Source organism: Fukomys damarensis, unplaced genomic scaffold (genome assembly GCF_012274545.1).
Source record: "Fukomys damarensis isolate Sample0158 unplaced genomic scaffold, DMR_v1.0_HiC HiC_scaffold_28, whole genome shotgun sequence".
NCBI classification, from domain to species: Eukaryota; Metazoa; Chordata; class Mammalia; order Rodentia; family Bathyergidae; genus Fukomys; species Fukomys damarensis.
Genome location: NW_022900940.1, coordinates 17411968 through 17434449, shown reverse-complemented (window position 1 = coordinate 17434449; position 22482 = coordinate 17411968). Strand labels below are relative to the sequence as shown.

The 22482-nt window shown below is 41.3% G+C and overlaps 1 protein-coding gene across 1 annotated transcript in view; it reads left to right on the top strand.

The window, feature by feature from the left end:
- Itga9 (integrin subunit alpha 9) overlaps positions 1-22482 on the top strand; it is a 332354-nt gene that overhangs the window by 306492 nt on the left and 3380 nt on the right. Inside the window, exon 27 of the mRNA XM_033756921.1 lies at positions 5975-6094. Within this exon, the coding sequence (XP_033612812.1) occupies positions 5975-6094 (120 nt within the window). The remainder of the gene's footprint in view (positions 1-5974; positions 6095-22482) is intronic.

Sequence of the window (22482 nt, the reverse complement as noted above, 5' to 3'; positions counted from 1 at the left end):
ATTCTAACTGAACAAGAAATTTCTGAAACCCAGCACCTTGAGGATGTGAGGGCTTATTTGACGTCTCTGTTTATCACAGCCCAGACTTACAGTATCCATCTTGCCAAATGTATAGTTTATTTTCTGTTCAATTATATCATCTGCATAAGTCTCTCTTTGCCTCTGAACTGCTGTGCTTTCTGAGCTGTGTCCTGGGAGCAGTTTAAGGCATGGTTTGGCTGAGAACATTTCTGCCAGCCCTCATGGCCCTTTCTCACTCCTCCTTCGCCCAGTACCCTATTTCTGTAAGATGTGATGAGAAGCAGGTAAAATTGTTGTTTTGATGTCCCAGATATTCTTCACTCTTTTTATTTTATATAATCCCTACTTTCCATTGAGACAGGTGTGTGATATTTACTCCCAAGAGCATCTTGCCATTGTAATTGACCTTTCAGAAACCTGAGACTGGGCTTGAAACTCCTCTCTGAAGGTGTTGCCCGAGCCATGCCTCTTATCACTGGAAGCCTCCATCCAGCCTACACACACTGTGGTCATGTTTGCAGGTCATATAGAAACCTGGGCATTTCCAACTGTTGCATTAAGCATATTTGCAGTGGCCAAAACACAGCTGCTGTGGTTTAGGGTTATCAGCTGCCTCAGGCTGGAAGTTGGCTCTTGACAACATTCTGACACCTGCTGGCCAAGCTCAGGTACATTAAATTTGCAGCAGCTGGCAGGGTGCCCAGTGTCTGGCCTCCTCGAAGGCTACGTTAAGACAAAGCCTCATGCTCTGCATGTTCTTCTGTTTGACTCATGAGCACCCAGCCCATGATCCCTCTGGCTCCAGTCCAGAGCCATGGCATAGTGCATCCCTTGGCTGGTCAGACCCTCTCCTCCCTCATCTTCATACCCCACAGTTGCTCCTCTACAGCTAGCAGACATCTCCCCATCTTCAGTCTTTTTCCTCCTTTCATACCACCCCCTTCCTTATTGTAGCATGAATCTACCTTGGTGAAACTATTTCTTCTGCAATTCTCTCTCTGGAGCTGTTTAAATGTCCCTGATAGCGCGTATCCAGTTCTTCCTTCTAATCTGTATTCTTTCTACACCCATAGTGCTCTTTACAAAATGCAAACCATGCCACTTGCATGCTCTAAAACCCTCCATCAGCTTCCCATTCTGCTTAGCTAAAACAATTCTTTAGTTGTTGCTAATGAATTCTCACTATGTTACCCAGGTTAACCTCAAACCCTTGTACTCAAGGGATCCTCCTGCCTCATCTTTCTCAGTGGCTGGGTCTACAGGCATGCAACACCACACCCAACTAAATAAAAAAATTCTTTTTTATTTTTTTGTGGTGGTGGGGACAAAATCTAGGACACTGTGCATGCTGGGCAAGCGTTCCACCACTGAACGATACCCTCAGCCCTTAGCATATAATGCTGAATTCCAGATTTTCTTGTCAGTCACATCCGAACCTCTTTCTGTGGTCTCTTGTTCATTCTGTTTGTTCCAGACCACTAGTTAATGATAGTGTCTCACCTCTGCCAAAGTGACTCTGTACATGCTGTTCCTTCTCTTTCCTCTCTGACTAGGTAATTTCTGCTTATCCTTTAGCTTTCAGCTTCAGTTTCATGGAGAACTCTTCACTCACAATGTCATATGTGTAGGTTTGATAGAAGCTCTGTGAGGGCAGAGACTGGCTGTGTTACTCAGTGGTGATCTCCACAGTGTCTGCACATAGCAAGGCTACACACACATCGGGTGGATGGGTGGACGGATGGATGAGCCAATGGACAGACAGATGGAAAAGTGGAAAAGTTGGTAGACAGCTAGATAGCTAAGACTCCCCCAGTGCAAATAACACTTTCACATATATGTTGAAGTACACTCAGAGACTTTTGCTTCAACTCCCAGCATCTCTTTTGTTGCAGACTGGATCATATTCATGCATCATCTGCTATAGCAGAAAGGATTTTGAATTTGTTAATTTATACATTCCTGGATCACGTGATAAATAACTCTTCGTTCAGAAGATAAGAATGTATGCAGTCAAGTCCTAATTCTGTAAGAATGTGTAGTTTCCTGGACAGACTGACAGACTGAGAATGCCTTAGAACTGGGGCCATGATGTATTTAGCTGTGGTTATAAGGCTAAGTTGGTGGAGTCCTGGGTTCCGCTGAGTTGGGCTAGGGTGTAGGGTCTGGCATTAAGAGGAAAAGGGACTGGACACAGCTAGCATCTTCTTTACAACTAGAAAATTACTACCTTTCTGCTTCGTACAGTATATTCTCTGCTAGAAAAGGTTGAAGAGTCAAAGAATTATTTATTCTACTGCAAGGAGGGGATTAGAATGGGCTTCTTTGGATGGGGAGATATTAAAGAAAAGTCAAAAAATGTTTGGCTTTAGCCATGTTGGTGGCACACACCTGTCATCCCAGCACTCAGAAGGCTGAGGCAGGAGGATTGCCATGAGTTCCAGGACAGCCTGGGCTACAGAGTGAGTTCATAGCCAGCCTAAACTATACAGCTAAACCCTGTCTCAAAAAAATCTTATCTCAAGTAATACCTATTTCTTTTAAATTTTCTTACCATTTTCCTGAAACTCTTTTATATATTAAATTGATATTTCTGATTTTTAGTTTAGTGTTATAACATTTATCATCTCCCCCACATTATTACCATGTTTTCAGGAATGTTAAAACTTGGAAACCAAGCAAACTGGTGACTAGAGTTCTTTCATTGTCATGCTGGAGCAGATTCTAACTCCTCTCTCCTCAAGTGGGGTCCTTGGACAAGCAGCATCCTAGTGGACTTACTTGAAATGTAAAATCTCAGGCCTCTCACTGATTCAGAAACTGTATTTTAAGATTTCTCATGTGATTCTTATACACAGTAAGCTTTAAGAAGCACTGGCTCAGCAGCCTGTCTAACTCTTGAGGGTTCAGATTCTGTGATGCTACATGGTAACCTGTACAAGACTGATAATGCATAAATAACTCTTACTAGTAAAAGTAAAAGTTATTTTTGTCTGACCAAGAATATAATCCCAAAGGTTATAGTTTAGCACTCTGTAGGTTTTAGCCAATTTTGTACCTGATTTAGTAATCTGATTTCAGTTTTTTCCCCCTCAGTGACTACACATTTTTTTAGAACTTTCTTTGAACTATCTTTGCCATCTTGATGATTGCCTAAATAATGAATTATATGTCTTTAGCATATATTCAATATATATTTATATGAGCCATATTTTCAACATGTTAAAAAATACATTTTGATGGCCAACCTTTGTCACCATTTTAATAGCTCTATACTTCATTTTGTGGGTGACCATAATTTATGCCCTATTATTAGACATTTAAGACATTTCTGATTTTGTACAATATAAATCTGCAGTGAGCATCTTTGCATATAAAACCTTTTTTGTTTTTGACTTTTATTATGACTTTTTTCTACCTTTGATTGTGTTTTCAAACACAAATTAATGGATCAAGCGGTATAAACATTTTTAAGATGAGCAGTAATGGAACCTGTCAAGTGGACTGAGATCAAAGGGTCTCCAAAGTGGAAGAAGCAGCTTCAGAGAGGCAGGGACCCAAGTGGAGATCTCTACTGGCAGGGCTGAAAACATGACCCGGGAAAGGGTTGAAAGGAAGGAAGGAGACCATGGTGGAAAAGGCCAAGTATCTTGAGTTAAATGCTTTGTGTAAAAGGAAGCCAGTGATAGACTAAACTGAGAGAAGTGACATGATGAGGCCTTGTTTTATAAAGACAACTCTAACAGCGAGGAGGCTCTCCAAGACTTCTCAAGTAGTGCAGTTTAAGTAAAGATGAGGCCTGAACTGGGGATAGAAAGCAGGGGCTGGCAAGATGTTTAGAGAGGCACAGAGGCTTGACTAGGGTCACGCAGCTCATTAGTGGTGGAGACAAACCTGACAGTGTCTCTTGGCCCTTCGTGCCATTCATGCTGCTTGCTATTCTTCCCTTTGTTTTGTTTTTAACCTAAAATGACTTCTTATAACTTCAAAAGACTCAGATGATGTTACTAGAGTTATGATGTGAGAGACTGGGCTCCAACAAAACAGAGCACACATCCAAAAGGATGAGCATCACTAAAAGCTAATAAAGATTGAAGCACACATTCAAGGCAAGTGACAGGGCCTTCTTGTGGAATTTGCCAGACTAAACGGCAGCAGCTTCTGTCTCTGTATTCACACAAACAGGCCTCCAACATGGCTTTGCCTGTCTACAGATCTCAGTGTCCCTGAAAAACCGTCTGCATTAGCACGGGGTGACGGTGGGGAGCGGCTAGACTTTACCACTGTGTAATGCCCACTGAGCTCTGAGCCTGGCTTAACAAGTCACTGTCAGTGTGGGATGGAACCATCGTGTTTTTTCTGCCAGACACCCATTTCACAAAGGAGGAAACAAAGCAGTGTCCCAGCTATTCCAGGTCCCACCAGTACTGGCTTCAGGCTGCTCTTCCTCCGTTCACATCTTTCCTCTTGGTTTCAGTGCTTCCAAATTCATTTGGACAGGCAACATGAGAAATTCTGCATGTTGGAGGGGTTATCTGATCCATAGCAAGAACCTAAAGATATTAATCTGTCTGCCTCTAAAGACAGAAATCACCATAATCTGAACCACAGAGGAAATAGTAGGCTTTGGGAGATTTTATCATTCTGTCCCACTGCTTCCTATATCCAGTATGTGAAAATTTAGTGAGATGTACACTTTAGGGTATGAACAGAAACTTTTCTCTATATTATACTTCAAGAAATAAATTTTTAAAAGCCAACCATTCACAACTTCAGGGAAAAAAAATCTCTCATCAGTGATAATGATGCTAACAGGAACACACCTCTCTTGTCAGGGTGGCTCTGTGCCTGGCGCTGCAGGAGGGGCTGTACATACATTATCCCCTTGATCTTCTAGGGGAGGTACTGTCCTGTGCTTGTTTCCCAGATAAGAAAACTGGCGCTTAGAGGTAAAGTACCTTGCCCAAGTTCACCCACCTAGTGAGTATCCTGTACAGTAGCCCCAGGAGAGCCATGTTCTCTCATTTGTCCCAGTTAAGTAGTTTCTGGTGTGGCCTAAGGCTCTGGATATAGGATCCGCACATGAAGTTGTGGTAGCCTGTCTGTCTCACGGTGTTTGTTCACACCACACCACCCCAGTGTCACACAGTCTGCTGTGCTGGCTCTGGGAATTGATCAAGCAGGTAGGGACAATCACATTTTTTTTCCTGTCACCAGGAAGTGACAATAAACAATCCATTTAATCAACAGTCTGTAATGAAGACTCAGATGCGAAAGATTTAGATTGACTAGCCTTGAGTTCAAATCCGGACTGCAGTTAAGCCACATGACCCAGAGCCATGTCCTCTACGGACATCCGTGTCCCCCTGTCTGAAGTGCATGTTGAAGACCTCATGAGGTGATTTATGAGTTAGACAGAGAGTGCAAGAAAAGCACTTACAGAGCCTGACTAAAGAAGATTTGATAAATGTTAGAGTGAGATTGACAGCCAGGCCTTCAAAATGGAAAACAAGCAGTGTTGGACAGCATCAAGTCAAGACTGTGCCCAGTCAGTGCTTGGGCTTGAGTGCTGGACTTGAGTTGGTAAATGAACATGACACAGTTTAATTATTTTTTATCCCCTTTTCCCTCCCTCCACACCTTCTTCCATTTCTTGGCTCCTTCCCTTTTGCAAGAGATCTATTTCCTATTATCTTTTTTTTGCTCCTTATTTGTATTTTGGGTTTCTCATGTAAGAGAAACCATGTGATATTTAAGCTTCTGTGTCTGATTTATTTTACTTAACATTATAGTCTCATAGTGTATCCATTTTCCTATAAATGACTTGGTTTTACTTTCTTTACGGCAGAGAAATATTCCATTGACTTCATGATATTTTAATCAGGGTTATTGTCATACCACCCTTTCAAGATCCTGGGCTTGGGTTTCCTGTTTTCACTTTTGCATTACCTCCTAGGTTGTCTTTGAGGCCTTGCACAATCTGGAGCCCCGAGGCTATGTTGTGGGATGGATCATCGCCATAAGTTTGCTGGTGGGAATCCTCATCTTCCTGCTGCTAGCAGTGCTTCTGTGGAAGGTGAGTGTGACACCGTGGGGTTTCCACCATAGATGCCCAGCTCTCCAGCCTCCTAGAGTGAGAACACCTTGGAAGAGCTTCCTGGGGAACTTCCTTCATGATACAGGTACAAGGGAGGTCATTGTCCCCTCCAAACAAGGAATGGAGTTGGTTCTTCTTGAAGCTATTCACTGCCTGAAGATTTGGGCCACTTTAGAGAGAGACAGAGTGTAAGAACAGAAGTCTCACTTTCCCTTTCTCTTACTTAACACTAATAAATTATACCAGTCCTGATGTAGGGTGTTGGGAACCTAATTTTGGAATAAGCTTGAGGTGGATATCATCTTCAGTAAGTGGTTATTACAAATGTTGGTATCAGAGTTATTTGATGAAGGTCTGTCTCTTCCACAGGGCATAATGGTCCTAGTGAGTGGGATATATGTTTATCCTTATTTCTGCTTTGTCTGCAGCTCCAAAACAGCACCAGGGACACTGCTGGGACTTTCTAATACCAAAGCCCATGTTTCTCTAGTATTTACATCTCACATTCAAATAGAAACAACCTCCGAGAGTGTTATGGATAGATATCTTAAACTCAAATACTTAATTTCTTTGAGATTACCAAGTAATTTGCATATATTGACCAAACATAATGTAGTAATAAAGGAAAAAGCTGTAAAGCACCGAGGAGTTTACATTCCAGAAATAGCCATGATGAGTGTGGGATTGTCTCCTTTTTGGTCTTTTATTTTCATATATAGACATAAACCAGGAATTTAGGACCAATTTATGTTTTGAATAGTGTGTTAGTTTTCTGGTACTGTACGTAATATATTTTAGGTGAAATACCTCTAAATCTAAAGCAACGAGTTCAGTTATTAATCTGAAAGAAGTATAATAAATACATTTCATAGTAAGAAATCTGGAAACATGCAAAGATAATGTTTATCATACTTTTCTTAGAGCAACAATTGGATCCACTGCTTTAAATTTAAAGGTACTTTGCATGAAAAGATGTCTGGAATTTGAATACGTAAGAGTATTTTATTTAAAAATAAGTTTACTTATAGTCTTCTGATTTTAAGACATCTTACCTGCTGTCTTGCAACTTGTTTGTTGTTTGCATTCCCTGAATACAATACTGTGAGCATCTTTCCATATCATGCCCATTTCCAGTTGATCTTTAAGCTTCATGGTGTCTGCTGTTTATTTTCACAGTGCCGTTGCTGGAATTTAGGTTGCTTCTGGTTGTACACTTCTTCTAACAATGCCATGATGAATAACCTTGGAGCCATGTATTTTCACAAATCCTTCATTATATCCTTAGAATGAAACCCTAGGAATGGAGTCACCAAACCATTTATCTCATTGCAAATCACCCTCTAGAAATGTTGCACCAATTCACCCTCCCACTAACAGTGTAAAAAAAAAAAAAAAAAAAGTGTCCATTTTCCTGTATGTTTGCCAACGGTGAATATCATCTTTTTTAATCTGCCAATTTGTTGTTTATTTATACTGCATTGTCAAGATAGGTTATTAATGCTCTCTGTTCTCCAATTCCAACTACTTCCTGCTGAGAGGGCCTCTGGTCTGTGGGTGGAGAACGAAGCCTGCTCAGTGTGTGGAATCTGAAAGACAGGCTTTTTGCTGAGCAATGAGAGCTTTGGGAGGGGTGTGTGTTTATGTGTGTTTTCCTCTGCCTTTATAGGACTCTTGAAAGGAGAGAGTGCTCTTTCCTCCTCCATGGCTAGCTGTGTGGGACCAGACAGGGACACAAAGCAGGAAGGCCATGCCCCTTTGTGGCCACTCCACCCACATCTGCCCCTCATCTCCCGTGCACACTCTCCTGCCTCCTCTCTCCTGCCAACTGCTTTGCTTTGCTTTTGTCATGTTTGTTTAAGGAAAGTGTGGTGGCCAGAACCCCAAGTTTACCCAGCTAAGTGGGATCCAAAATGCAAAGACCTGAGAAGCCAGGTATCACTCTCTTTGAGACTTTGACAAAAAACAAGGTGATTGCAATCAGTGTGGCCATTAAGGGTCACCCATATGCCTTAACCAGACAAGGTCTCTGTGGAAGGAAAGTTTTGAGGATGCTGTCTCATAAAGCTGCATGGGTCAGGCTTCTCTGCTAGTCCTCAGAGAGCAGTTTTTCCTTCCACCCTGCAACACTGCTTACTGAAGGTTCATTCTGACCCAAACAGTAGACGATGCATTAGGAGGCATCAGAGATTGTGTCCCTGCCCTGCCCTTGAACCTTGGCTTCCTAGCATATAGGCCGGTACTGTAACAAGGGAGGTGAATGCTGTGCGGTAACTGCTCTGGAAAGGAGAAGGCACATCATCCCCAGTGGAGAAGGAAAGGCTGCCGGTACATTGCAGTGGGTGAGAGCTCAGGCTGGGTGGGCAGGCCCATGCCAGCTGGGAGACCTTCAGAGAGTTGGTTAGCTTCTGTAACCCTCAGTTGCCTCTTCTGTAAAAGAAGCCATTTCTTTTAGCTTAACAGGTAGAAGTTATGAAGCTAAATACTCTGCATTTTGCTTAGCACACAGAAGCCCACAGTAGAGGTCAGAGAACTTTTTGCCAATGAGGTATCATTTAAGTCTGAATTTGGATTTGGTTTGAGTTTTCCAGGTAGCCAAGGACAGAGGAATGGATAGTCCATTGAGGGTGAAGAAGAGGTGAGAAAATCAGCAGTTTAAAGGGAGTAGCTTGTGAGATCTGTTGCAGGAGGCAGCCGGTATCTGCAGTGAGACTATCTCCTAGTGTCACACTGGCCCTGGTTACCAGGATGAAGCAGAGGCATGTGAGGTCAGTAAGCAGAGCAGTAATGAGACCACATCTGTCTCAAAAGTGATCTTTGACGTCTAAGGGTGACAGCAGTTGCCATGGTGGGGAAGAAGAGTCAAAGTTAGAACAGGCAGGGTTTGGTGAGCAGTTGGACTTTAGAGGTTAAGCAGAAAGATTTTAGCTCAGGCAGGGGATGGCTGCCCTTGAGAATGGGGAAGGAGTACTGGAGGCCTTTTGGAGGAGGAGAGGCGTGGTGTTGGGCTTTCCAATTGGGTGGTGCCTACAGGAGCCAGGAGATGGGCTGGGCTTAAAACATTCCCTGTCACCTTTGTTCAGTAGGGGGAAGGTTAACAGAAGGACATTTCTGTCATCTAACTGACCTGGGCAACTTTCTCTTCAGTTTCCGGAGCAGTGCTTACTCATCTCAGAGGCCATTTTTTTCAGTTGCAGAAAACACACACACACGCAGAGATCCATTCACAGCTGAGATATATTAGACAGATAGACAGGAGGGTCACTTTTCTTTACAAGCCCCTTATCTCTACTCTTCTGTCCACCTGTCTCATGCACTGGTTTTCTCTGTGCTTCCCTACACATAGACATCTCAACAGCTTCTAGCCTCTGACGTGGAAGAATTCATCTCTAATTCCCAGGACTACGTGTCTATGACAGAGCTCTGTCTGGCCCAGGTGGAACTGGTATCTGCTATCATCAGCTGTGTCTCGAGGCAGGAACTGGTGGGTGGGTGGGGTGGGGATCCACCTGGGTTTCCCAGCTTGATCACCTGTCTCTCACAGACCCAGAAAGCTCAGATTAGAGTGGGAGAAAGATGCAGGATGGCAATATAGGGAAAGACAGAAACTAGGGAGATACCTCAAAGGGAGTCATTCCAGCAGGATACCACGGTTATTGTTGGTGCTGCTTCTTAAATTGCAGGCCTTTATATCATCCCAGTCAGGTATGCTGTGTAACAAATTGCCTCTGACTTGACTAGCTTGAAACAACCATTGCACAGTGCATGGGTCAGAGATTCAGGAAGGTTTGGCTGAGTCTTCTGCTCCATGCGGCACTGAGTGGGGTCTCTTCACAGAATTTACCTTGTGGATATAATGGTGTTCAGAGTCCAAGATAGCTTTCTTCACGTGCCTGGAACCTTTGTGGAGATGGCTAAAAGCTGGACTTAGTGGAACCCTCTCTCACCATGTAGACTCCACACTCCTGCATGTGGTCCTTTCAGCAGAGTGATCTGACTTTTTATGTGGTGGCTAAGGCCCTGAGAGAGCACTCTCAAAGCTGCTGGTCTTCTAACAGGCCAGCTCAGTGCAGGCTCAGGCTATTTCACCATGTTCTGTAGGCCAAAGCGGTTACACAGCACCCTGGGTTCAAAAGCGGTGGGGGAACCACTGAGCTTCTCAGTGGGAGAAATCGTAAAGGCTTTGTGGCCATCCTTTATGTGCCGTGTACAAGATAGTCAGCAATATGAACAAAATATGTTGCAAAGAAGTCACCTAACTAGAATTTTCGTTCTGTTTTAAAGTAAATGCAAATTCACCTGTTTTCCATAATGTCATCGATAAAATTACAATTTAATTCCATCGGGGAAAAGAGCAGATCTGGGAAGTGCCTTGTGGGGAGCCTATTCAGGCACAGCTTTAAGGAAGTAAGGAGCTAGGCAGAGAGGGTTCTTCAGGCGGGGGAAAAGGCTATCTACATAATGACTTTATAAGAGGTTTAAAGGGACAAATGAAATATAGAATTATTTTAAAGAACTACATATTCCTAAAACATTGACTACATGTTTTGTCAGCTCTAATCCCTATGTCCACAACCTAAGTGTGATGTGTTATATACAGAGAGTGGAGATCCAACACACTGACAGTATAGTGCCTAGAAACCTTTGATTTAATGGGCCTAAACAGTCCAGCCCAATATTTGGCTTATAAAGAGAGGTCTTAATGGTCCTAGTTTATATCACATTCCATATATAATTCCCTCCATTTTTGTCTGGGGAAGCCACTAAGTGGCACCCAGTTGCCACAGCTGTCCAGGGAATACTTCACTGAAGGCATGTGAAGACAAGTGGCCAGTATCCATGTTCAATTTCCATTATAGGCCACATCTCTTGAATTTCCTTTTAAAGTAGCTCTTAACATTGCTACCTGTGGTCACTTGCCACTGCCTTGAACTCAGGAGCCAAAAGTAGTCATTCCAAAAATATGTGGTATAAACGAATCATGACGTGGCACAAAAGGCTGAGCAGAGCAGCTGGCTGTGTGGACCTATTCACAGTACTACACAGGCTTGGAGGTCTGCCCCCTTTACATCCACAGGATGGTTGATGCTTTCATGTGGCAGACAGTGTTGGGTCCCTACCAAGGGACAGAAATAAACAACAGAACCCCTTATAGTCCTGAAGACCACTGAAAAAGGCAGTTTAGTGGGCAGAGGTGGTGGCTAAGGGTGAACACCAGCAACTGGCACATCAAAAATGTGCACCATCGGGCTACTCACTGTTTATCTAAAACAGAAATCCCTTTGAGGGTCAGCGTGTTCCTTCTCCAGAGCTGACCTCCAGGCTCCCTGCCCTCTGTGCTTAGCCAGCCCAGACTCCCCTTAGACTTGGCCTCAGCCTCCTGTAGCTCCCCAGAAACCTTCCAGAAGACCCCGCTGGCATCTCAGGTGCTCTCTCCTACTTGGCCAGCAGGCCCTGGCTCCCATACAAAATCCATAACAGGGTCCCAAGCTAACCACAACCTTCTTCAAATACTAAAATGGATCCTAGTCAGGCTTCACAAAGCCAAGATGTTAGCAGACATGGGGAGCCATAATTTAAACTTTATGTGTGAGGATTACAGTAGCCTGCCAAACCGCTACGCAGTAAGAAAACTTTGAAATATGAAACTCTTCATATGAAACTCCAAATGAATCCCTTCTCCTTTCCTTCAGCTCTTGATTGGGTTTGAAGATGACCAGCCCGGTGCCTCTTAAAAGGCCTGTTTAAGAGGCAAAAGTTTAGTTTCTCAGAGGTACAGCAGGCAGAATAAGTTTGTATGTGACTTGTGCCTTTAAGAAATGCCTTCCACTCATTACACCAGACTGAGGCTTGTGGAAAGACAGCAGAGATGTAGGGGCATTTTTCCTTTCAAAAATAATCCCTTTCCGCCTCTCCCCCTCTGTCTGACCTGTTCCTGTTTGCAGTTTGCCAAAACACACAGACCACCCCTCAGCAAAGGCTCAGTCCTCCTCTACTGCTCTCAGCCAAGGATGCTTTTTTCCTTCTTTCCTGCTTGACCTTTTTGCAAGCTGAGATAGTTTAGAGCATGTGAAGTGACACTGCTTTGCCATCCCTACAGCCAGACTTCCCTGACAGCTCAGATCTGCTTACCCAAGTAGCAAAGAGACAGGCTGCAGAAGGTGCTTGTTGCCCCTCAGATAAGGCTGTCTCAAGCTCTCCATCAGTGGGGGCCATTCCAAGCATCTGCCACACTAGGGCTTTCTTTGGGCTTATGGTTTTTGAGAATATTGCTTCTGACCTCAGAAAATTCTGGCAGAAATTCTTAAGACAATTTATCTCTGAAAGGGCACAGACAAAGTATAGTTTGGCAGCCCCTCTATGGGTCATAGGGGTTATCACCTTGCCTCCAAACCATTTTGTGAAAACCCATCCTTGCTTCTCCAGAAAGAAAGAAACCACATAGATGTGTGCATGCATGCACACCCCTCTCACTACCTCAATCAAAACCATGTGCCAGAGACGTGCAATGGGCTTGTTTATGTTTGGAAGTAAATATTAGTCTGATATTGCATTGTTGACATCTCTAGACAGAGGCATGCTATGTAAATAGTAAGTAACTGTGGAGACCCATAAACATGAGGCCTTGTGTCAGGCCAGAGAAGGAATGTGTCCAAGGACTCAGCATAGCTGCCCAGGAAGCAACCTAAAGACCAGCTGGATGGGCAATGTCTGCCAGTCCTGCCGTCCTGACTAGGGTTGGGAAGGTAGAGGCTGGTTGGTGTTGCAGGGCTGGGTCCCTGATCTAGGTCAGGCCTTATCTCCTGTTAGGCAGTAGATAAGCTCTTGGCTCTGGTAGGATCCAGATGAGTAGGGGTATTCAGGGAGAATCTGCTGTTACCCTAGGAGTTTTCTGGCAGATTTTTAATACAAGATGCTATCAGGAAATTGTATAGTCATCAGGGTTCAAGGGGCTGCAGGACCCCATAAGGACTAGCACAAAACCACAACCAGAATGCACAGCACAGCTAAGCAAAGTTTGGCTTTAGTTTCCTTCCCTAAGGTTTCTGTGTTTCTTCTGCTACAAACAAGAACAGTTATTAAACAGAGCCTCTTGCCCCTCAAGCAGCAGAGCAAGCCCAGGAAGATTCCAGAAGAAGCTCAGGAAACATTAACTCTTTTGGATTGCAAGTGAATGTGAGGCTGCTTTGGGTGCAACTTAGACTCATTAATCACTTCCTGCAGCCTTGGTGTAGGCTCATATGGCAGCAAAAACAGGTTTGCCTAACACATCTTGAGGTTTTCCCCCAAATACTCATGTGTGCTAACAAAGGCAGGCATATATGCCCCAGGGAGGCTCACAGGAGACAGAGAGAGAGACACACACACACACACACACACACACACACACATTACTGTGTGAGGTGATGAGTGTGTTAACTAGCTTGATAGTAGTAAATATTTCACAGTGTTTATGTGCCTCAAAACATCATGTTATGCACTTTAAATATTATCAGCCATGCCTCAAGCTGGGGGATTTTTAAACAAAACATGTTATGCTCCTCATCTCTATCTGTTAATAGTTTTCTTCTGCCTGTAAACCTAGGGTCTAATTTATGTCTCTAACCATTTTGGCCCTCAGCTTACCAGCACACTCTTAATTATAGCCCTTATAAACTGTGTGTCATAAGTTAGGTTACCTGTCCACAAGCCATTCTGCGTATTTTCATGACATGAAGGTGGCTAAAGGAAAGGAGGGAAGCAGAATTTCCGCTCAGATATCACTGATGCGTGAGTTCCTGGTTCCTCTCTCAGGTGCTGAGCTTTGGAGTGTGAGTGCCAATTTGCCGGCACCTCAGAGCGGCTGCACAGCAACTGTGAGATAGTGTGGCAAGCTGAAGGGTCTTGTGGGCCTCCTCTGGCATGTGCATTAAGAGTTACTAACTTAAAACAGGTGCCTCTTAGGTAAGAGAACTATTGGTTAGATTATCAAATTCAGAGTCATTATCTTTATTGTTACGCAAGGAGTGACAAAACCTTGCTAAATTTAGTTTTGCACTGCCCCATTCTTGATTGAAATTATATTAGGAAATATTACATAGGAAGATCTGCTCATCATTTATTGATTTGTGTTCACTGAGAACAGTATTATATGTGACTTAGAGGATTCCATGCTCTTTTTTGTTCTCATAGGTTGTTCATTTTGACTTTTTTTTTTTTCTAGACAGGGTCTCACTGATGTAGTTTAGGCTGGATTCAAACTACTTATCTCAGCCTCCTTGACATTTTTTAAAGGATTAATATTTTCCCCATTTTTGATGAGGTCCCCAGATAGTCACTATATTACTTGAGTTAACAGTGGTAAGACCTTTCTGTGACACTTATACCTGGACAAGAGCTTCAGCTTTTCCTTGCCTACTTTCCTTATTGGTCAATTGAGATTAAACCCTCATAATCCAAACACTTACAAAAGTTAAATAAGTGAACATAATTCCATGTTTTGTGAATTCAAAAGCCTCATGACCTCGGGACTGTGCATGTCTTTTCATAGTAGACCCTTATGGCACCAAGCAGGCCTGGAGTGATGGTTGGCAAACCTATGCTCTCTGTCACTGGGTACTGTATCCAAGCCCAAACCAGGCTATAAACCAAGGTGCAAAGGTGGCATGTTCCTTTCTGAAATAATTAGCTTGATTATATAAGAAACAATATTAGTTTCACGGGCCACCATTAGACTAGATGGCACCTTGGCCAGCAGCATCCCTCATCAATATCTTTTACTTCTGTCAGAAAATTCAAAACAATGGACTGATTTTTGTTTGACACTCTACTGCCATCTGTTGGGAAAATTATAAATTTATACATCTATCATATCTGTGATGTAAGGGGCATGGTAACCTTTTATATGCAGTGCACAGTCTGCATTTCTATACCCATGAGAATATATTATGTTTTAAGAAATGATCTTTTGGTTCTAAGGAAAATAGACATACATCAGTGGCAGCTCTAACCTCCCACCCAAGACACCACACACAGATTATGTCAGGAACACGACTCTTGAGACTACAGTGCTGGAACAGGGAATAGAACTTCAAAAGCAGTTTCTCAGAGCCACTCAAGAGATCCTGCTGGTTGGGACTGGGGGTCATGATGTTCAAGTCTAATGCTGATGCCATTCCACTAAGCATTCAAAGAGCTTGCTTTTGGATCCCTGCAAGCGATGAAACTCCCTTCACATTGTTGGTAACAGGGCAATGTCCATAAAAACACAAGCACGTGACAGCATGTCTAAGAGTTAATGCAGATGTTTCACATCCTTCTTTTGATTTTTACCTTGGTTGTTCACTCTCTATACCAAAGCCTCACACTAGGCATGGCAATGAGAAGTAAGCCAAATTTTTTGCTTCTTTTTTTTTTTCCATTAAGTTTATTGGTACAAAGTAAACAATAGTTACATTTATCATTGGGATCCTGTACCTTTACATGATATATCTTGGTTCTTGTTTTTTCCCCACACCCCTGTCCTCCCTTCATCCCCTGCACCCTTCCCTAATTACAAAGACTTTGTTTCCATTTTTTCACATTTCCTTTCCCCTTCCCTTCCCACTTCCCCTTTTAGCTGTTTTCACACTCCCAATTATATCATTTGACTCTTACTTGCACTTCTAGTTTTTCACACCAGTGAAACTGTTCAGTATTTACTCTCAAGTGTGTCCTATTTACCTCACTTAAGAGTATAGCCTCGGGCCAGGGATTTAGCTCAGTGGTTCCTCTGCCTGCCTCACAAGGGCAAGGACCCCAGTTCAATCCCCAGTACCAAAAACAAAAACAAAAAAAGAGTATAGCCTCAATGTGCATCCATTTACCTATAAATGACTATTTTCTCATTCTTTATGGCTGAATAATATTCCATTTTATAGAAAAACCACATCTTTATCCAGTCTCCAATTGATGGGCAATTGGGCTGTTTCCAAATTTTAGCTATTACAAACTGTGCCATTATAAACATGGGTGCACAAATGGGTAAACTGTGGTATGATTAATTCTTTTCATTTTTTTTTCAGCTTTGAGTTTATTGCTACATTTTAGGAATACAGTACAGTTACATTCATGGTTGGGATCTTGTACCTCTACATGACAGGTCTTGGTTCTCATTTTTTCCCCTTGTCCCTGCCCTCCCTTCACTCCCTCCTCCCCTCCCCATCTACAAACTCTTTATTTCTATCTATTCATTATCTCACATTTTTTTTCTTTTCCCTTATTACCCTTCCCCTACCCATCCCACCTTCCCTACACCTTTAGATCCTTTCTTCCCATTTCTCAATGTCAGTAATCTTATTAGGATCTTCTGTTATTATTGCAGATTATTCACACCAGAGAAACTATTCGGTATAATTCTTTTCATTCTTTTGGAAAGATACCCAGCAGGATAGCTGGGCCAAATGGAACCTCTAATCCTAGTGCTTTGAGGTATCTCCATATTGATTTCCACAGTAGTTGCAAGAGTCTGCACTCCCACCAACAATGGAGAAGGATTCCTTTCTCCCCACAGCCGCACCAGCATTTGTTATTGGTTGATTTCTTGATAGCAGCCATTCTTTCTGGGGTGAGGTGAATCTCAGTGTTGTTTGCATCTTCATCTCTCAAATGACCAGTGATAGTCAGCATTTTTCTTATATTTATTAGCTGCTTTTATTTGTCTAGAAGTATCTGTTCATTTCAGATGCCCATTTTTGAATTGGGTCTTTGCATTTAGGTGGGGGGGTCTGATTTTTTTTTTTTTTTTTAGTTCTTTATATATTCTAGATAGCAGACCTCTGTCTGAGGAGTAGCTGATAAAGATTTTTTCCCACATTGTAGTTTGTCTCTTAGCTGTTGGTGGTTTCTCTTGCACTGCAAACATTTTTTTTTAATACAATGAGATCCCAGTTGTTGATTCTTTGTGCATGTTCTCATGCTGCTGAGGATCTGTTCATAAAGTCTTCTCTATGAGAATGTCTTCGAGAGTTCTACCTAATTTACTTTCCACTAAGTTTAGTGTTTCTCTTTTGATATTTAGATCTTTAATCCACTTGTGTTTTAGTTTAGTGCATGGTGAAAGACAGGGATCTAGTTTTAATTGGCAAAGTGAAAGCCAGTTTTTCCACCACCATTTATTAAAGAGGCTATCTTTCCTTCAGTGAGGATGGTTGGTTCCTTTATCAAGGATGAGGTAGCTGAGTATGTCTGGTGTTGTTTCTGTATCTTTTAATCTATTCCATTGATCCTTGGGTCTGTTTGTAGTATAGTTTCAAGTTGGGCATTATGATACCCCCTGCCATGTCTCTGTTGCCTAGAATGGTTTTTGCTGTTCTAGGTCACTTCTTGTTCCAAATGAATTTTTGGATTGTTTTCTCAAGTTCTGTAAAATATGATGTTGGGATTTCAATAGGGATTGCATTGAATCTGTATAGAAGTTTTGGAAGTATACTATGTTGATTCTTCCTACCCAGCAGCAAGGGATGTCTTTTCATTTTTTTACATCCTCTTCTATCTCTTTTTTCAGAGTGCTGTAATTTTTAGCATAGAGTTCTTTTGTCTCCTTTATTACATTGACTCCTAGGCATTTCTTTCTTTTTTTGGGGGGGATGTTATTGTTTCCCTAATTTCTCTCTCAGTGAGTCTGTTATTTGTGTACAAGAAGGCTATTGATTTCTGAGAGTTGACCTTGTATCCAGCTACTCTACTGAATCTGTCAATTAAGTCTAGCAGTCTTTTAGCACATTTTTTTGTATCTTCTATATAGAATGTCATATCATCAGCAAATAGTGACAGTTTAACTTCTTCCTTTCCTATCTTTATTCCTTTCATTTCTTTCTCTTGTCTAATTGAAGTGGTTGTTTCCAGAACCATGATGAATAGGAGTGGTGACAGTGGACATCCTTGCCTTGCTCCTAATTTTAGTGTAAAGGTTTTTAGTTTTTGACCATTTAGAATGATACTGGCTCTTGGTTTTTCATAGATAGCCTTTATCAAATTGATAAAAAGACCATCTATTCCAATTTTATGCAGCATTTTTTATCATGAATGGGTGTTGAATTTTGTTGAATGCTTTTTCTGCAATCAGTTGAGGTGATCATATGGTTTTTGTCCTTGACTCTGTTAATATAGTGTACATTTATTGATTTATGAGCCGTCCTTGCATCCCTGAGATAACAGGGTGTATGATCTTCTTGATCTTCTGTATTCTGTTTGCCAGTATCTTACTGAGGATTTTTGCATTTATGTTCATTAGGGAGATTGGCCTGTAGTTCTCTTTTTTGGTTGGGTCTTTCTCCCTGATTTTGGAATCAAAGTAATACTTGCTTTCAGGAATGAATTTGGAAGTATTGCTTCCCTTTCAATTTCACTGAAGAGTTTAAAGGGTAGTGGTGAGAGTTCTTCTCTAAATGTCTTGTAGAATTCAGCAGTGAAGTCATCAGGACCTAAGCTTTTCTTTGTTGGAAATGTTTTAATTACATTTTCAATTTCACTGAATGTAACAGGGGTATTTAGGCTTTTTCTATCTTCTTTGTTCTACTTTGGAAGTTCGTATGTGTCTAGAAATCTGTCCATTTCTTCTCTATTTTCTATTTTATTAGAGTATAAGTTTTTGAAGTAGATATTGATGATCCTTTGGATTTCTGCTAGATCTGTTGTGACTTCTTTTTCATTCCTAATTGCATGAATTTGAGCCTTTACTTTCCTTTTTACGATAAGGTTGGCTAAGGGTTTATCAATTTTTTCATTCTTTCAAAAACCCAACTCTTTGATTCATTGATTTTTTTTTTTTTTTTTGTATCCTTCTCTTAGTTTCCATTGCATTAATTTCTGCTCTGGTCTTTATAATTTCCTCCCTTGCTCGAGCTTTTGGTTTGTCTTGCTCTTCTTTTCTAGGAGCTTAAGGTTCAGCATTATGTCATTTATTTGAGCTCGGGCCGGGTATTTAGCTCAGTGGTTCTGCCACTTGCCTCGGACCTGAGTTCAATCCCTGGTACCAAAAAACAAAACAGAACAAAACAAAACAAAATACAGCATTTATTTGAGCTTGCTCTGTTTTCCTAGTATGGGCATGTACTGCTATGAATTTCCCTCATAGGACTGCTTTCATTGTGTCCCATAAATTCCTGTAGGTGTATTGGTATTATCATTTAATCATAGAAACTGTCTAATTTCTTCTTTAATTTCCTCTGTGATGCAAGGGTTGTTCAGCAGGGTGTTAGTTTCTTAGGCTAGTGATTGGCAGTTTAATTGCACTATGATCTGATAATATAAGAAAACTTCAGTTCCTTTGCATTTACTTAAGCTTGTTCTATGAGCTAGCATGTGGTCTATTTCAGAGAATGACCCATGTGCAGCCGAAAAGAATGTATATTCTGATTTTCTGGGATGGAACACTCTGTAAACATATACTAAATCCATTTGTTCTAAGACTTGGTTCAGTTGTATTTTGTTGTTGTTGAATTTTTGTGTAGATGATCTGCCTATTTGTGTCAGTGGGGTATTGAGGTCCTGCACTACAAATGTATTAGTGCTTATTTCATTTTTTGTATCCATTAATATTTGTTTTGTATAGTTGGGGCATTAGTATTTGGTGCATATATATTTATGATTGTCATTTCTTCTTCTTGTATTGTTCCCTTTACAAAGATGTAGTGGCCTTCTTTGTCTCTTTTAATTAGTTTTGGTTTGAAATGTATTCTGTCTGCAAATAAGATAGTTACTCCTGAATTTTTCCAGGCTCCTGTCACATGGTGAACTGTTTTGCATCCTTTTACTCTCACTCTATGAATTTATTTGTGTATTAAGTGGATTTCTTATATGCAGCATAATGTTGGGTTCTGCTTCTTAATCCATTCTGCCAGCCTCTTTCTTCTGATTGGTGAATCTAGGCCATTAACATTGATGGTTATAACGGTCACTGGCTTTTTATTGTCACATTATTTTGCTGTTGTTGGGTTTTGTTTTTTTTTTAAGTTTTTCCCTCTCTCCCCTTAATTACTTGCCTTGCCTGATATTTGCTCAGTTGGCCCTATGGAGTTGTGGTCTTCATTTTCTTTTTCCAGGATATTGTTTAGAAGTGTGTGGAGTGCTGTTTTGGTATTCATGAAATTTCTCAGGTGTTCTTTGTCATGGAAGTATCTTATTTCCCCATCCATTTTGAAAGATAGTTTTGCAGGATATATCAGTCTGGGTTGGAGGTTGTTTTCTTTTAGGGTTTGAAATACCTCACTCCAGGCTCTCCTTGACTTGCGGGTTTTTGTTTAAAAGTCTGCTGTGATTCTGATGGGCTTTCCTTTGCATGTGATTTGTTTCTTTTCTCTAATGGCTTGTAGTATTTTGTTGTTCTGCTGGGTTTCTGGGATCTTATCATGACTAGTTGGAGTCCTATATGCCTCGCTTATCTGTATGTCACATTCTTCCCATCTGTTTGGGATATTTTCTGTCAGTAATTCTGTGACCAGCTTTTTTAAGTCATTTGTATTTTCCCCTGCTACTTCATGGATTCCTATCAGTCTTATATTATTTTTCTTTGCATCATCTAAGAGTTGTTGGATTGATTTCTCATGGCCCTTTATTGTTTTTAAGAGATATCTCTTTTCATGGTCACTGACTAATCCTATCTTCTATATTTTAAATTCTATCATCACATTCATTAATCCTGCTGCAAATGCTTTCTATGGAGTTTTTAATCTCTCGGATATCCGTTTGAATCTGTTTCATGGATTTCACTTTCCTGTTTGACATTCAAGGTTTCCATTTCTTTCCTATGCTGAGCATTCACAGTTTCCATCATGGTCCTAAGCTCAACTATATTTTTTATCTATTTCTGTTCTAGAGACTCTAATCATGTCTTTAATTTTTCTCACCATCTCTGTGGTAATCTGGGAAATTATTTGTTTTGAATTTTTCTAGAGCCTCATTTATTAGTTATTTTACTTCCTGTGCTATCAATTCAGTGTATCTAAATGGTTGATTGTCAGACTTTTCCACCTTATTTCCCCCAGAGTTTACCTTAGGTGAGGGGAAGTCTGTGTTTATGTCTTGTTTAAATGCCTTCTCATTTCTATTTTTGTCATTGGTACTGTCCTTGGTTTAATTCCTGGGTTAATAATTCAGTCTGCCAGATACAGCTGGTCTTTAGGTTTTCAGTCTCTAATGTCTCTGAGGCAAACTCATTTCATTATACCATAGAGGACAACTGATTAGATCAATTACAACACCTTAACCCAAGTGATATAGTCAGCAAGACAATAGCATCAAGCACAGCTTAGAAAATGACAATTTGTGGTAGTTATTAATCTATCACCTTTGTGTGAATTAAATCAAAATTGAGGACCAGCCAAAAATATGTTTATAGTGAATAAACTCTTCAATATAGCAACTTTACCCTTCAGGATGGGGACTTAGAAGGAGTTGGGGAGGGAGGGATAGGATAGAGAAAGGTTAGAAGTGAGGGCAGAGGACACAGGAAGATCATACAAATTCTAGGGAGCTGTTGAAGAGAAGAGGAGAGGACAGAACAAAATATACCCAAGAACCAAACAAACTAACAGCAGTAGGGAGGCTAGAGGCTATAATCACTTTCTTGCTTTTTTTTTTCTTCTTTTTATGTAATCATTTTGTTTTAAAACTAATGGCAATGAGAGGAAGAAAAAGAGAAAAGAAAATAAATTCAAGTTAGGATACGAACAGGAAAAAAAAAAGGGAGTTTAATGGAGATCAATGGGGGGTAGAGAGAGAGAGAGAGAGAGAGAGAGAAGAAAAAGATTTTAAAAAATTTTAGAAAAGAAAAAGATAATATTCAAAATGATTAAAGATAAATGAAACATATGACTTTGAAGGTAAAAAATACAAATAGAAATAGAGGGCCTCCTTCAGGGTATACCTCTATTGATAACAATAGACAACGTGGGCAGGAGTGTGCAGTTCTAAGCTAATTACACTCAGCAAGACAGCAGCTGTCCCATGAGGTTCAGGCTGATTTCTGGCTGCAAGGTCCAAGTTGAGATCTCTGTCCTTCTGGTGGGTTGAACTCTCTAAGGTTCTACTACAGGTTCCAGCTGTCTTTCCACTGAACTTAGACCAAATTCTGATGTGAGGTGGTGGTCCCTCTGACTTACCAACTATGGTGGTGTGGTGTGCCTTTATTGTGGGAGCCTCATAGAGGTCTTCTTTCTCTTGTTCACCCAATTGGGCGGTGGGGGGGAGAACACCTCTGTATCAGCGCTGCATGGCTGGTCTCTGTGTCAGATCCTTAGCTTTTCTTCTTGGGTATATTACAAATCTCTGGAAGAAAGAATGCATCTCTCCCTGTATTTACATTTTTAGAGAGAAAGAGGGAGGGAGGGAGGGAGGGAGGGAGGGAGAGG